This window comes from Echeneis naucrates, chromosome 23, assembly GCF_900963305.1.
Source record: "Echeneis naucrates chromosome 23, fEcheNa1.1, whole genome shotgun sequence".
Taxonomy (NCBI): Eukaryota; Metazoa; Chordata; class Actinopteri; order Carangiformes; family Echeneidae; genus Echeneis; species Echeneis naucrates.
In genome coordinates, this window is record NC_042533.1 from 10,565,042 (window position 1) to 10,577,364 (window position 12,323).

The 12,323-nt window shown below is 39.1% G+C and overlaps 1 protein-coding gene across 2 annotated transcripts in view; it reads right to left on the bottom strand.

The window, feature by feature from the left end:
- The window catches only part of gramd4a (GRAM domain containing 4a), a 35,360-nt gene extending 29,016 nt beyond the window's left edge, over positions 1-6,344 (bottom strand). For both annotated transcript variants that reach the window (XM_029495185.1, XM_029495184.1), the window contains exon 1: positions 6,039-6,344. In XM_029495185.1, coding sequence (XP_029351045.1) covers positions 6,039-6,067 — 29 coding nt within the window. In that variant the 5' untranslated portion in view covers positions 6,068-6,344. The remainder of the gene's footprint in view (positions 1-6,038) is intronic.
- Positions 6,345-12,323: the final 5,979 nt, after the last annotated feature.

Sequence of the window (12,323 nt, forward strand, 5' to 3'; positions counted from 1 at the left end):
TACACAGGAAGATGGAACCACAAACCCCGTTAGACCCATAACAACCACATCCTTTCACTCTTCTGCTAAAAAAAGTTGAGAGCAGCAGAGCTACTAACCTCGTTTATAAATTAAATTTTCGTAGCTGGATCCGTAGAAATGGCTGGGTGAGAGGTTTTTGAGAAGCTTAATGGTTGTGTTTAGGTCTTGATGGCCGAAATGTAATGATGACAGAATAGTGGGGCTGTTCATGTCACTGCACACAGAGAAGCAAGAGTCAAGCTGCGGCTTCCTGCAGCAGTAGTCTGGCACTGCAGTAAAATTAATCCCAGTGACAGAAACAATACACAGACACACTTTTTGACATTGTTAGTCCTCACCAATAGTAAGCCAACATAAGTGAAGTACAGTGCATTAAGTGAGTTTTTGCATGATAAACATCAATAGGGTTCAAAACACAGCAGGTGCTACACCGTTATTAGGCAAGATATTCCAGTCTCCTCTTCAGTTCAATGTTACTGACTTAATTAAAGTCAGGCTGCACCCCAAGTGTTGATTCTAGCCTGTAAAAAGTGCTGACTGAATGAAACAACAGTGGGATTCCCTTGTAGTAGTGTTATGGTCATGCCTCATTTGAATGAATACCACACGTCAAAAAAAAAAAAAAAATTCTCTCAACAAACCTTCATCCTTTGCTTTATCTGAGCATGAAGCAACATAATGTATAAGTGAATGTGACTGTAGCATGTTTTGACTGTTGTGATTTGTCATTTGGGAGTTCTTCTGAAAGAGATCTTCCAAATACTTTGGTTGGACTAGATGAGTAGTAAAGACACCGCCCAGATACAAATCCACTGATTGACTGTGGGTCTGTTTATGAATAACAGCCTAACTGATATGATTAATGGTCCAGAAAACGACAGCAGACAACAACTATTGTAACAACTGCTATAAATATCCCCTGAAAGCCAAATTTCTTCTTTACTTTCTTGTGAAACTGTATTTACCCGATTGCCTTTTGCCAAAAACATTTAGACTATCATTTTAGAAATTATTCTGATTCCTGAATTATTAGCTGATGAATTTAATACATTTACAAACAGAATATCGACGCCTTCTTAATAAATAATCGCCTAAGTAATTTTTTTCAGATTTTTCAGGAAACACAAAAAACTGAACCATTTGTTGAATATATGATCTTTAGACAAAAAAAATTAAGTAAAAGTAAAGTAAAAATAATTTTAAGAGGGTGACAATATCAATAAATGGATGGGTGGCAAATTGTAGTGGCAAGTACTGTTGCTACATGACTGGAGGGTGGTCCAAATGCCATGCAGGCCTTGGGTTGTCTTGCGTGGAGTTTGCATGTTCTCCCTGTGCCCATTCACTTTGGGTTCAGTTAACCTAAACATATGCAGGTTTAGGTTAATTGTTGACTATAAATTGCCCACAAGCATGAGTGTGAGTGTGAATGATTTTTTTGTCTCAATATCTCAGCCCTGCAACACTCTGATTATCTACCCAAGTTGTTTCCCGTCCTCACCTAATGTGAGCTTGGATTGGCTCCAGCTAGATAATACATGGATGGAATATTAATAAATATCAAAATAATAGACACCTGTTGAGATATCCATAGACTTATGTTTTACTCATATTTCAAACACTGTGTGAGTAAACTAATTAGTTGTTGAGAGCAAGGCATCTGTGCAAACAAAAAGGTCCAGAGTCCATTTCTCTCAGTCCAGTTGACCAATTCTGTTTATCTTGTATTGCTCTGCATCTTCAGAAAAAAGGACCAAGTTGCACTGGCAAGACACAAGGAGGGAAATGCAATTTATATCAAGAGAAGTATTGTACCAAAAGTAAAGTAAACAGGTGGGCTTAAAGGCTTCAACTGTTTGGGTTTTTTCCTGGAAGCAAATATGACATACCTGCACATATACAAAACACCTGCAGGAGCACAAATAAAACAAAATTACAGAGGTGACAGGGGGGTTGATCGCTTTCCTGAGGGGTGACTGGAAACATTGCAGGTTAATAAATATTTCTCTCCTCTTGTCAAGACACCTGCTACAAAATCTGCCACACTACAGCTTAGTCAGTCACTGGTCAGCTCAAACTACCTACAGTTTCCTGCATGAGATGTCCATCTACAGTACTTATTAAAAAATAAACACCAGAAATTAACTATTCAATTTAGAGCTCATCTGAAAACCCATGTCTGAAGATAATTGCTGTAATTTGCAGAAAGTAAGCTTGTTTTTAAAAGTACAACATGTTCTCACGCTTTTATATTATATTGCTGAGGTGTTCTGCAGGTTATCTCTCTTTTATTCATTTTCCTTTTAAGGATTTCTTTAGTCCAGAGGCAATTTCAACCACATCATCTTCAATAGAGAATGAAAAGATGAAAAGAGAGGATGGAAGGCGGAGGAGTAGGTAGGGGCTTCAGCTCAAGGTCTGATCACTGTTAATGTTATTGTAAGGACACATACAATCAGGCTCCATGAGTCATTTGCCCAGCTCAGTTAAAAACACAAAGACACATCCATCCGCCTTTCACAACAGACCCAAACACACATGTGCATACAAAACAATATGAAAATGCAGCAGCACTTACAAGCTGATGCTTTATAACCACACACATTAGTCAGGGGTGAGTAGTTTTGCAAGCCGAGTTTGTATTCACTGCTCAACCCTAATACTGTAACTGGGTGTCAGTGTGTATAAGTGCGCATGGGAATGTGATCTTATGTCTTTCCGAGTAATCTTCTACTAATGACATGGAGTAGTTGGAGGTTACTCTTGTCCAAAGAGGTCAGACTTGCAGAAAAAGCCAATCACAGTTATGTGTGGATCTCACTTTCGTGGCAGCCCAGTGCCCTTTGTCCTACATCAGCGCTACTCAGTTTTATACCACAAACAGTCATGGAAAGAGCTCATGTGAGACTGACTATTATTTTGCTAACTAATTAATCTTTTATGCCATTGTTTAAAAGAAAACATGTCAATCTGAGGACAGCTACAGCTTCTGAAATGTAGGGATGTGCTCTCTTTCTCATTTCAAAAGGCAATGTCTTGTGTTTTCTTGTGTTTTGAGTTTTCATTTTTATTTTGTACTGGACCATCTGATGAATGAAGAAAATAATCTGTAGTTTCTGAACAAAACAAAAAATGAATAAATATTCAATAAACATAACAGGCACTTTAGAAAGACAACACAATCATGGCACAGCTTGTCTGACTGTATTGAAATTGTCTTTACAGGAAGAGAAAGAAACCAAATGATGTAATCCAACATAATTTAACCTCAAGGTACTCATACTCTGTTTAGTGTTCACTCTTTATGCTTTATCTGAGCTATGAAAAGCTTATGCTAATGCAAAGAGGAAATCTTACTGCTGCTTAAGAAAATGCTAAATATTTGTCAAAAACTACATACCAAAACTGTCACCATCCCCCCATTCAACATTCAAAAAGCATTCTCAACATCTTAAAGAGGATACTGGCTTGGTAGAGGCATATGAGACAAGAGTGGTTATAACCACAATTGCATACTATTTCACTGTTGCCAATTAGCAATGCTTGACTGAGAAGTGGGTCAGTGGATGCACTCAAACAGGCACATACTATTGAGCACAATGCAGGCTAGGGTACTGACACAAGTAGGACATTTTCTATGCAAGTGTATTTTCTAGAACATTAGTCCGTCAGGTTTTGCTTCACAAAAATATAAAAAAAGAAAGTATGACAATAACTACTTGTTAGCTGGAAATGCTATGCTATAGTCTTTCCACTGTGGTGACTGATGCAAACCATACTTCCTTTAACAGGTGCTGTCACTTAAATAGTTATTTGAGGCCATTCTGTCATTGTCGTCATCATCATTCATCCATGGTGCTTGGTTTTTGCAGAAACAAGGCTCAGAACAGCAACAAACCTGCCAGTGCAGCTATTGTCAACTGCAACAGGTTTCAAGAGACACTCAGAGAGACAAAGAGAAAGAACAGGATTTACATGGCCCTTAAATATTACATATTCCAGCATCGTCCAGGTTCACTTTCTTTCATTAATGAAAAAGTGAAACGTGACAGTTGACCCAAAGGATCTGAAAAAGCATTCTGTCTCATACCACTGTGAGAAGACAGGAAGATAAATATTTTTGGCCGACAAGTAACAATGTTTCACCAAGCTGACAAATTTTTTGCCAGAGTAGCTACTCACTAAACACATTCTGAGTAGGCTTAGATCACAATGTCAAAATTCATATACAGTCCGATTGTGAACGTTATTTTATCAAGGTTCTTTTTATTTGATGTCAACCCTTGGTATGGGGCAGGAGGAAAGGAGGAGGGTGCAGATGAAATACTTTAAGTAAGCCAACCAGGTAAATTTTATACTGTTTGTAGTCAGAAACTAAACAAGGGCCTCAAGCAGGGAGAAATCCTAGCGCCGAAGGCATTCAACAAATTTGGACAAAAAAGTAATAATAATAATAAAAAAAAAAAATTGGTAGGAAGAAAAGAAATGCATTAGCTTTTATCCAGCCCACTAATTGAACCCTGTGGGTTGCATATAATTGGCTGAACAAGACTAAAAAAAAAAAAAAAAAAAAAAAAAAAAAAATCTTTATGACATGCACTTTTCAAAACCGACACCATGTTTGGGTTAATTTATGTCACTGCAGCTTTTTTTCCTCCGTCATTATAAGTCAGGGGTTATAGATTACAATTATGCAAATGCCAAAAAAAAAAGAAAGAAATGCATCTATGCTGAGTAGGCTTGCCAAACAAAGGTCACCAGTCACTATTTATTCTAAAACACGTCAGAGTAAACCTTGAATTTGTAATTCTCTTGTGAAAACATAAAAAAAAAACAAAAAAATACCCAAATTACAGTCTGCCATTGAGATGAGTGACCTGAGCAATGATGAGGGTAAGGCCTTCCTTAAGTACCTAAATACTTTGTTGTTGTTACCCTATTACACTGTCCTTGTACTCCCTGCCAGACATGCAGCATCCCTCCTACTCTGCTGCTATTATCTCACCATGCAGTTACATAAACACAGATATAAGCAATCAATTCCTCCCAAACAGCTGGCCCAATCTGCCCCCTCACTCCTTTGGCTGGTCAAGTGTTGTCAAAGTTGAGCACTCAGGGGTTGAAAAAACAGGCTCAATCCAGGACAGTGAAGTAAACCCTGTCCACCACTGACTGTGAAATAGGTATTCCTTTTCATTTGATTGACAGCCCCTTTTTAAAACATTTATTAAAAAAAAAAAAAAAAACGTAGTTATCCAAAATCTAGCGTTCCCTACTGTCCGTGAACACACCAGACCTGCAATTCTCAGATAATTAGGCACCTTTAAGTTAAATTATGCGCCTTTAACCCTAGCATGAAACCAAGTGAGGAGTGATTTAACATGTTTATCTTAAAATAAACCCCAATTTATTTTTGATATAATTATAAATTATACATAAAAATGTTTAGCTGTGGAGTTTCCAAGTTCATGTCACAAGTGCGCGACCAAGACTGACACCCTGCAAGCACGCCTGCTTAAAATACATTTAAGATAAATAATAATAACAATTTTTAAAAAAGCAGCTAAGCTATATCATTGCTCTGGGACATTGTTTGAACAGACTTTCATGCACAGTAAAGACTAAAAAAGACGCTGTTAAAAAGCGCAAATGTCCGTTATTTAACAAATAAAGTGTGTTGACAGCGGACGACCGTTAGACGTTAGCTAGGCCAAACTACTGTGTTGAATACAGATGACCGTGAGACTTAAAGCTTTATTAACACCGTTTCTTAAGTTGGGCCTCGACTTTACTGGAAAAAACAAGAAAATGAAAACACCTCAAATGGACGGAGATGTTTGCTTGGTTGTTTTTTCGGGGGGGTCTGTAACATGAGGAGACACGACAAGACGACCGAATTATCCGCATTTTAAATGATCGGCAGGATGACACAAAACAGCAGCCTTGATTATTTGTGCCAGTCAGACATTTGATCGCGGTAGGATCCGGTGAAGAGGGGGGGAATTAAGTGATCTTACCCAGCACGTAAATCGTAGCAAAGTTTCATGAACACTGGAGATTTTGCCTTTCGCCTCGCTTTATCCTTTCGATACACCTGCTGCTCAGGACGTCCAAATTAGCGCCAGTCTCACTGCCAGAACGGATCACTCGGTCCCTCCATATCCGACCGCTGAATGCCGAGCGGTTAGGCAGGTAGACAGTGACTGGAGGAGGGGGGGGGGGTTAAAAAATAAAAACAAAAATAAAAATGAACGCCAGCTGGGTCCCTCTCCTCCCTGGAGAGAGCTGCCCTCACCAGCACCGTCGGCCCGGAGCTTGTTGATTTCTCAGAAGCGGCCGCCGGAGGAGTGAGCAGGGCCGAGGAAATTTCGTCAGCGTGTCGGCGGCGCCGTCTTAAAGGGGCCGCGGCTCGGACGCACGCCTCTCCTTACCACCGCCCTGCTGCCGCCGTCATGTCAGCCTCCTGTGACTACACATCCAGCCCACAGAAAATGGATCATCTCTGCAGCAATATTAATCAGATCACCTTTTATTATATAGCGCCAGATCCTAACAAAGTTACTGTAAGGAACTTGACATACACAGAAGGTATCACACTTTATTTATTCAGTCAACAAATCTCTCCACGCACGGACGCTTAGGCTTTACCTATTCTATTCAAGCATGTATTCAGTGTTTGAGGGCAAAAGTGGACGTGCTAAATCTGTAATACTCATGATGGACAACAGTGGGATTCTCCTGTAGTAGTCTTAGGTCATTCCTGATTTGAATGAATGCCTTACGTCAAAAATGTTCTCAACAAACCATCATCCTTTGCTTCATCTGAGAATGAAGCAGCATAATGTTTAAAGCATAATGTGGCTGCAGCATTTGTTGACTGCTGTGATTTGTCATTTGGGAAGGTACCAAGTGTAGTTCTTCGTAATGTGATCTTCCAGGGACTTCGGTTTGACCTTATATTTAGAAAAGGTCTAGACCAAACTCTTTATTTATTTAAAGAACCCCAACAAATCCCTCCATGCATGGATGCTTATCCTTTACCTATTCTATTCAAGCATGTATAAAGTGTTTGAATGCAAAGGTGAAAACACTAAATCTGTAATGCTCATGATTGGTTTTTACGTTTGATTTCTCCAATGGTTTGTCTGTTTTCTTCTGCCAAATGATACAGTTTGATTCCAGGGCTTCTTTTGGAAGCTTTAAGGAAATGACATGGTGTGTGTGTTCAACGCTGTTGCAAAGCCCTCTTCATCATTCCAGGAATGTCATGGGAAAAGATTAAATATATGTGGAGAAATGATTGAATTTGCTTAAAATGAATTACGCTTTTAACTGTGGAACATAAATTGCATTAAAAAGTCCTTGGGCGGAAAAATGACAGCATGGCCTTAGTATCCTTAGAAGCCCTGATTCCTTTTTAAACTAGGAGATTAATTTTCAACATAGGTGAAGTATTACATTGAGTTTATTGTGCAAGATTGTGTTTGATTTTAGAAAAGCCACAGTTTTTACTTTCTATCAGTTTATATCCTGTGGGCTTTTAGTCTATACAAATCAGTAACAGTAGTTCCAATCATGCCTTCATTTGACCTCTGGTAAGAGCTGCTGTGGGTGGATGTATTAGCTTAGTTTGAATGGATAAATAATGACTTGAAGCTTTGAGGTACTAACCTTTGCATGGTTGTCTTGTCAGTCTGTGAGACTGTCCTTGTCTTGCTTAAGTAACCGAAAGTCAAAAGCCGGTGCAGTCGTCTCAGAAAGTAGAAATAGAAAGTGGAAAGTGGGCGAGGAACAGGAGTTGACGACTCTTGACCTCTGAGATGAGACAATAGATCACAGGGAGGAAATCACAAGTACTTTCTCTGCCTGCCGTCTAACCCCAATAAGGCAGATGAGGATAAGTGTATACTCTCACTAGAGCTTTGGCCTGGTTTTCCTGTGGCTGTCATGCTGACACCTCATACTAGCGCTAAAATCACACTTTTAGCAGCCCACATAAGAACTCAGCGTGTTAGAGTAGAAGTGGACCAGACTTGAGAGCATTGCCAATATTTTTTTCCCACATTAAGTCCTATCCTGCATGTGAACATTGAAAGAGACAGAAGAAGTCATGGCTGTGTCTTACCGTCAACCAGCTGCAACCCCTGCTGACTGTTCATGTTGTCATGGAGTTCATGTTTGTGTGATCAGATCCGGACACCCAGTCCTTGCCTTCACATTTGTGTAGGCAAATGTGTGTCAGCAGCAGTAAGGGCAAGGATTTTCCATGCAGACCCTAAACAAAAGGGTGCATTTTGACTCCCTGATTTCTAGAATATTTCCTAATGATATTATATAATATGCAGTTATATTATTATGTTGCATCACTGATCAGGTGATATGAAATGAACTTGGAATGACTATAGTTGTATAGTGTAATAGTAACATAAGCAAAGCTTTGTTTCCGCCCATTAGAATACCCATTTCATTATCTCACATTAATTTGCTGTTAATGGAATGTTCTCTGAGGTGTGGATTTCCATTATGATCCATTACGTCTTTAAATCATTATCAGAGCTTGACAGTTCATTAACTTTCATATTTGCCATGGATCAAATGGTTTTATTGGCTGATAGCTTGTTGCTTGTCATGATGAACTGACTGAGAATTATTACAGGACAGTTCTCAGCTCCGCAAAGCTTTGTCTTGATATAATCAGGATTTGGTTTGACTAACCACAACGTCTGGTTCCAATGTCATGACTATGATTGCCTGTACTACAGCTGACTGACAAAGTTAGCATCCATCTTGTAAACATTGTAGGTAACAGCAGCTAAACAGCCAAATAATTCTTCCAAATGTTCCCCCAATTATTGGATGTACATTTGCCAGATATCCAAAAGCATAAATCATAATGAATGCTACTGCTGCTACATAGTAATTGGATATGTATATTGGCAACAGTTTCCAACAAGGTCAATGTATTAACTTCAGCAGTAATGCAATGTCAGCATTGCATTCAAAGACTGCCCCCAAATGGCTAAAAAGGGGACTCATTAGTGACGAGATTTATTATTTCTTGACACACTGTAAATGTTTCCATCCAAATTTGAATTTCTGGTCAAAGTAGTTAATTGTTCAAATGTGTGTTGTGTGAGAATTGTTTTCCTTCCGTGGATGCACAGAGATACTACTACTTTTATTGTTATTGTAGATCTTTTTTCAGGGAAAACTAATTTCTAATGAAATTATTTGACCTACCATGAAACCAATCTATTAATACTCCTTATTGCAAAATCATTTTGAAACCATCATTCAAAAGGCTTTGTGGCTCACATATATCTGAATTCTGTCAGTAGCCATGTTTCAGGCTATTTATATCGTCCAGGTTAATTCAGCCACATATTGATGGATCACTTGGCATAACCATGGAAACATCAATCTGTAAATACTGTAAGCAACAGTGCGAAACCACTGCACAGTCTTCAAAGATTATGCAGCAAACAAGTGGACTATTGCTTTTAGATGGGATTCCCCTCAGTCACGCTCACATACACACACAATGGGTTCTCTGATCCTCTTCAATGTCTTCTAGCAAAACTACCACTGCTGAGATTTCCCAAATCCTCCCTCTGTGCTCATTTAGAACCATGTAATAAACCTCTTAATCCCAAGCCAAGATTTTCTAGAGGGCTGCACAACCATGCATGGCTTATGCAACTGGCATAGTGTCCAAAGTCAATAATAGGACATATGGGAGGAAAGGGAGGCCAGATCATGAGGCTGCTGATTCAAAAAGACATTTGAATGAGATGGCTGATTAAATTATGTCAATTTGGTTTAGCAAATAGTGAGATATGATTTTAGAAGGCCGTCTAATGACTGTCTTTATTATTATAATAAAATACTTAAGACGCAGCATTCATCACTGCAGATTTGACAGAACTGTGTAAATTTGACTTATTCATATTCTATCAGCTTCCACACTGGTTTCAATACCATATTTCTGAGGAGCCATTACATATGCAACATAAATCACTGTCGCTTGCTCCCTTAAAATTAATTGTAACCATAACTTCAAACACAAAGTCATCCATAACTAAATCAGTGGTTGTTATCAAATGACCATTTGATACCAAATACTATGTCACTGTTTTGGATGGAAAGTACAAAATGGCAGCTCAAATAGTAGCTTGGTTGAAGATAGTTAATGATGATGATTAATGATCCTTTCAAACTATGATTTAAGTTCCATAAATTCGTTTTTTATGGAAATTTTTTAGAGTTTAAAAGACAAGATTTTGTCAATTAACCTTCACTTTTAAATCCAATTTTGTGCCAACTGAATAACATTAATCCTCCATCCATTCAGTAACTCTCCTCCAAAGCCACACTTAGATTGCTCCAATTTGAGATTTGGCTTTCCATTCTCCGCCAGTAGATGGCAGTTGAATAGTATGTTGTTGCCCTCTCATCTCTTGCCTGGTCTCATCGGTCACGGTTAAGACTGCCAACTCTGGAGAGTCTAAATTATTTAGTTTGCTTTCTTGTGATGGGACAGAGATAAAGAGGAGGGTTAGGGTTAGAGGGTTGGTCTGATAAAGCTTGAGCTGGAGACCAGCCACCAGCGCCGGCCTAACTTTCATTCTAAAGTGATATCCAGCCCACTAAAATGAGACTTATTTTGACAGTTTTTGAAGTGAATGTAATGTCATGTAATGGAGAAGATAGGGACTGTGGGGACAACACAAGTGTTTCATTATAGTGATGACTCACCCTGCCACCTGTCACAATCTGACATGGTGCGTCTGCTCCAGCTCCTTACTTCATCTTTGCACCTTCTGTCACCTTAAGGGAGGTTCGGCTCCGGTCGCCATGACTACTAGACACCTATTAGGCTACTGAAACCTGAATCTCCCATCTAACCTTTCACTCCGACTGTTCACAATAATTTACTTGGCAATACTCATTGGCAGCAGGCTCCATTGTCCATGTGTACGTATTTTTGTGATGGACTTGGCACAGTTGCTATTTCCACTTCCTGATATGACTTCTAACCTTACAAAAACCCCATTACATCAATGACACAAGGACACCCCCACCCTCAATCCTCAGCTCAAGCAGAGGGAGCACTCAAGCTCCTGTTTTACCTCTCCCCAGCTCTTTGATCTGCCGCCACAGAAGTGCATCTCTCCTAATCTGGCACATATGGCAGGAGTCAAACTCCCATAGACAAACACTGCATGCAGGGCTTCATGTAGCAAGTTGATTACAGAGGAATGCCAGAGCGAACTGTCTGTCTTTAAGTGAGCAGAAAAAAATTTAAAGTTCAGCATTGGATTTAGTAGTTGGCTTCAGCGGCATATTTAAGGCATGAACCTCAGTCTAGAAATTGTATTACCATTTCCTTTCATTCAAAACCTCAAAGTCCTGCTTTAAATCAGGTACCACTTATAAAAAAACATTCAACAAATGGAAAAAGTTAGATAATTTACAGATTAAATGTGCAGACATCTCTTACCAAGCCCTTTTTAGTAATAAGTTGTGTAAACTGTGATTAACCAGCCACCACTGCTCAAGGATTAGAATTGTGGAGGTGAAAACACTAAGATAATATTTTGTGATTCATGTTTATGTATAGTTCATCTCACACTGAAATGGTTAAAACTGTTAAAAAAGATAAATAATGAAGATGTAATAATATGGTAAAAATCATTGTTTGTTGGCTTTATATGTGCAGGAATCTATGCCTGTATTATTTTTGCTTTCGGGGGGCGCATCATTTTGATTTCCTTGTAAAAAGATGCACATGTTCATCTGCCACAGGTGCTGCCACTGGTGTGTATAACACCAGATCCAGACAAGAGTGGACGCAAAAGGTTTTCTTACTGCACACATTTCTGGAATTGTAATGTGCTCATACAGAAATAAAGAATATTAAGACGAAGCTTTACTGAACAAATGTTGCCATGAGAAGAGACTTTTTTGGGAATAAAGCCAGCGCGTAAAGGACAATTCCGCTGAACGATTTAAACCTCTCCAACAGACGCGCACATACCTAAAAGCCTCCCACCCACTTTGATAAACACAGAATTCTTATGTTTTTGTTTCCGACCAACAATGTGCCGACTTTACACTATAGGTTTACTCAGGTGTCTGATAGCCTGCTCTACACTGATCAGTAGGCTTAAGCCAGACTGCTCTCCCTACACATTACCTTGTATGGACAACATCTCCATAGCAAACACAGCCGTTCAGACTGAGCCTCTGTTTGAAATCACTCATCTATGTTGAATTCTTTCCAGCTCTTGGTCAGTTTATCT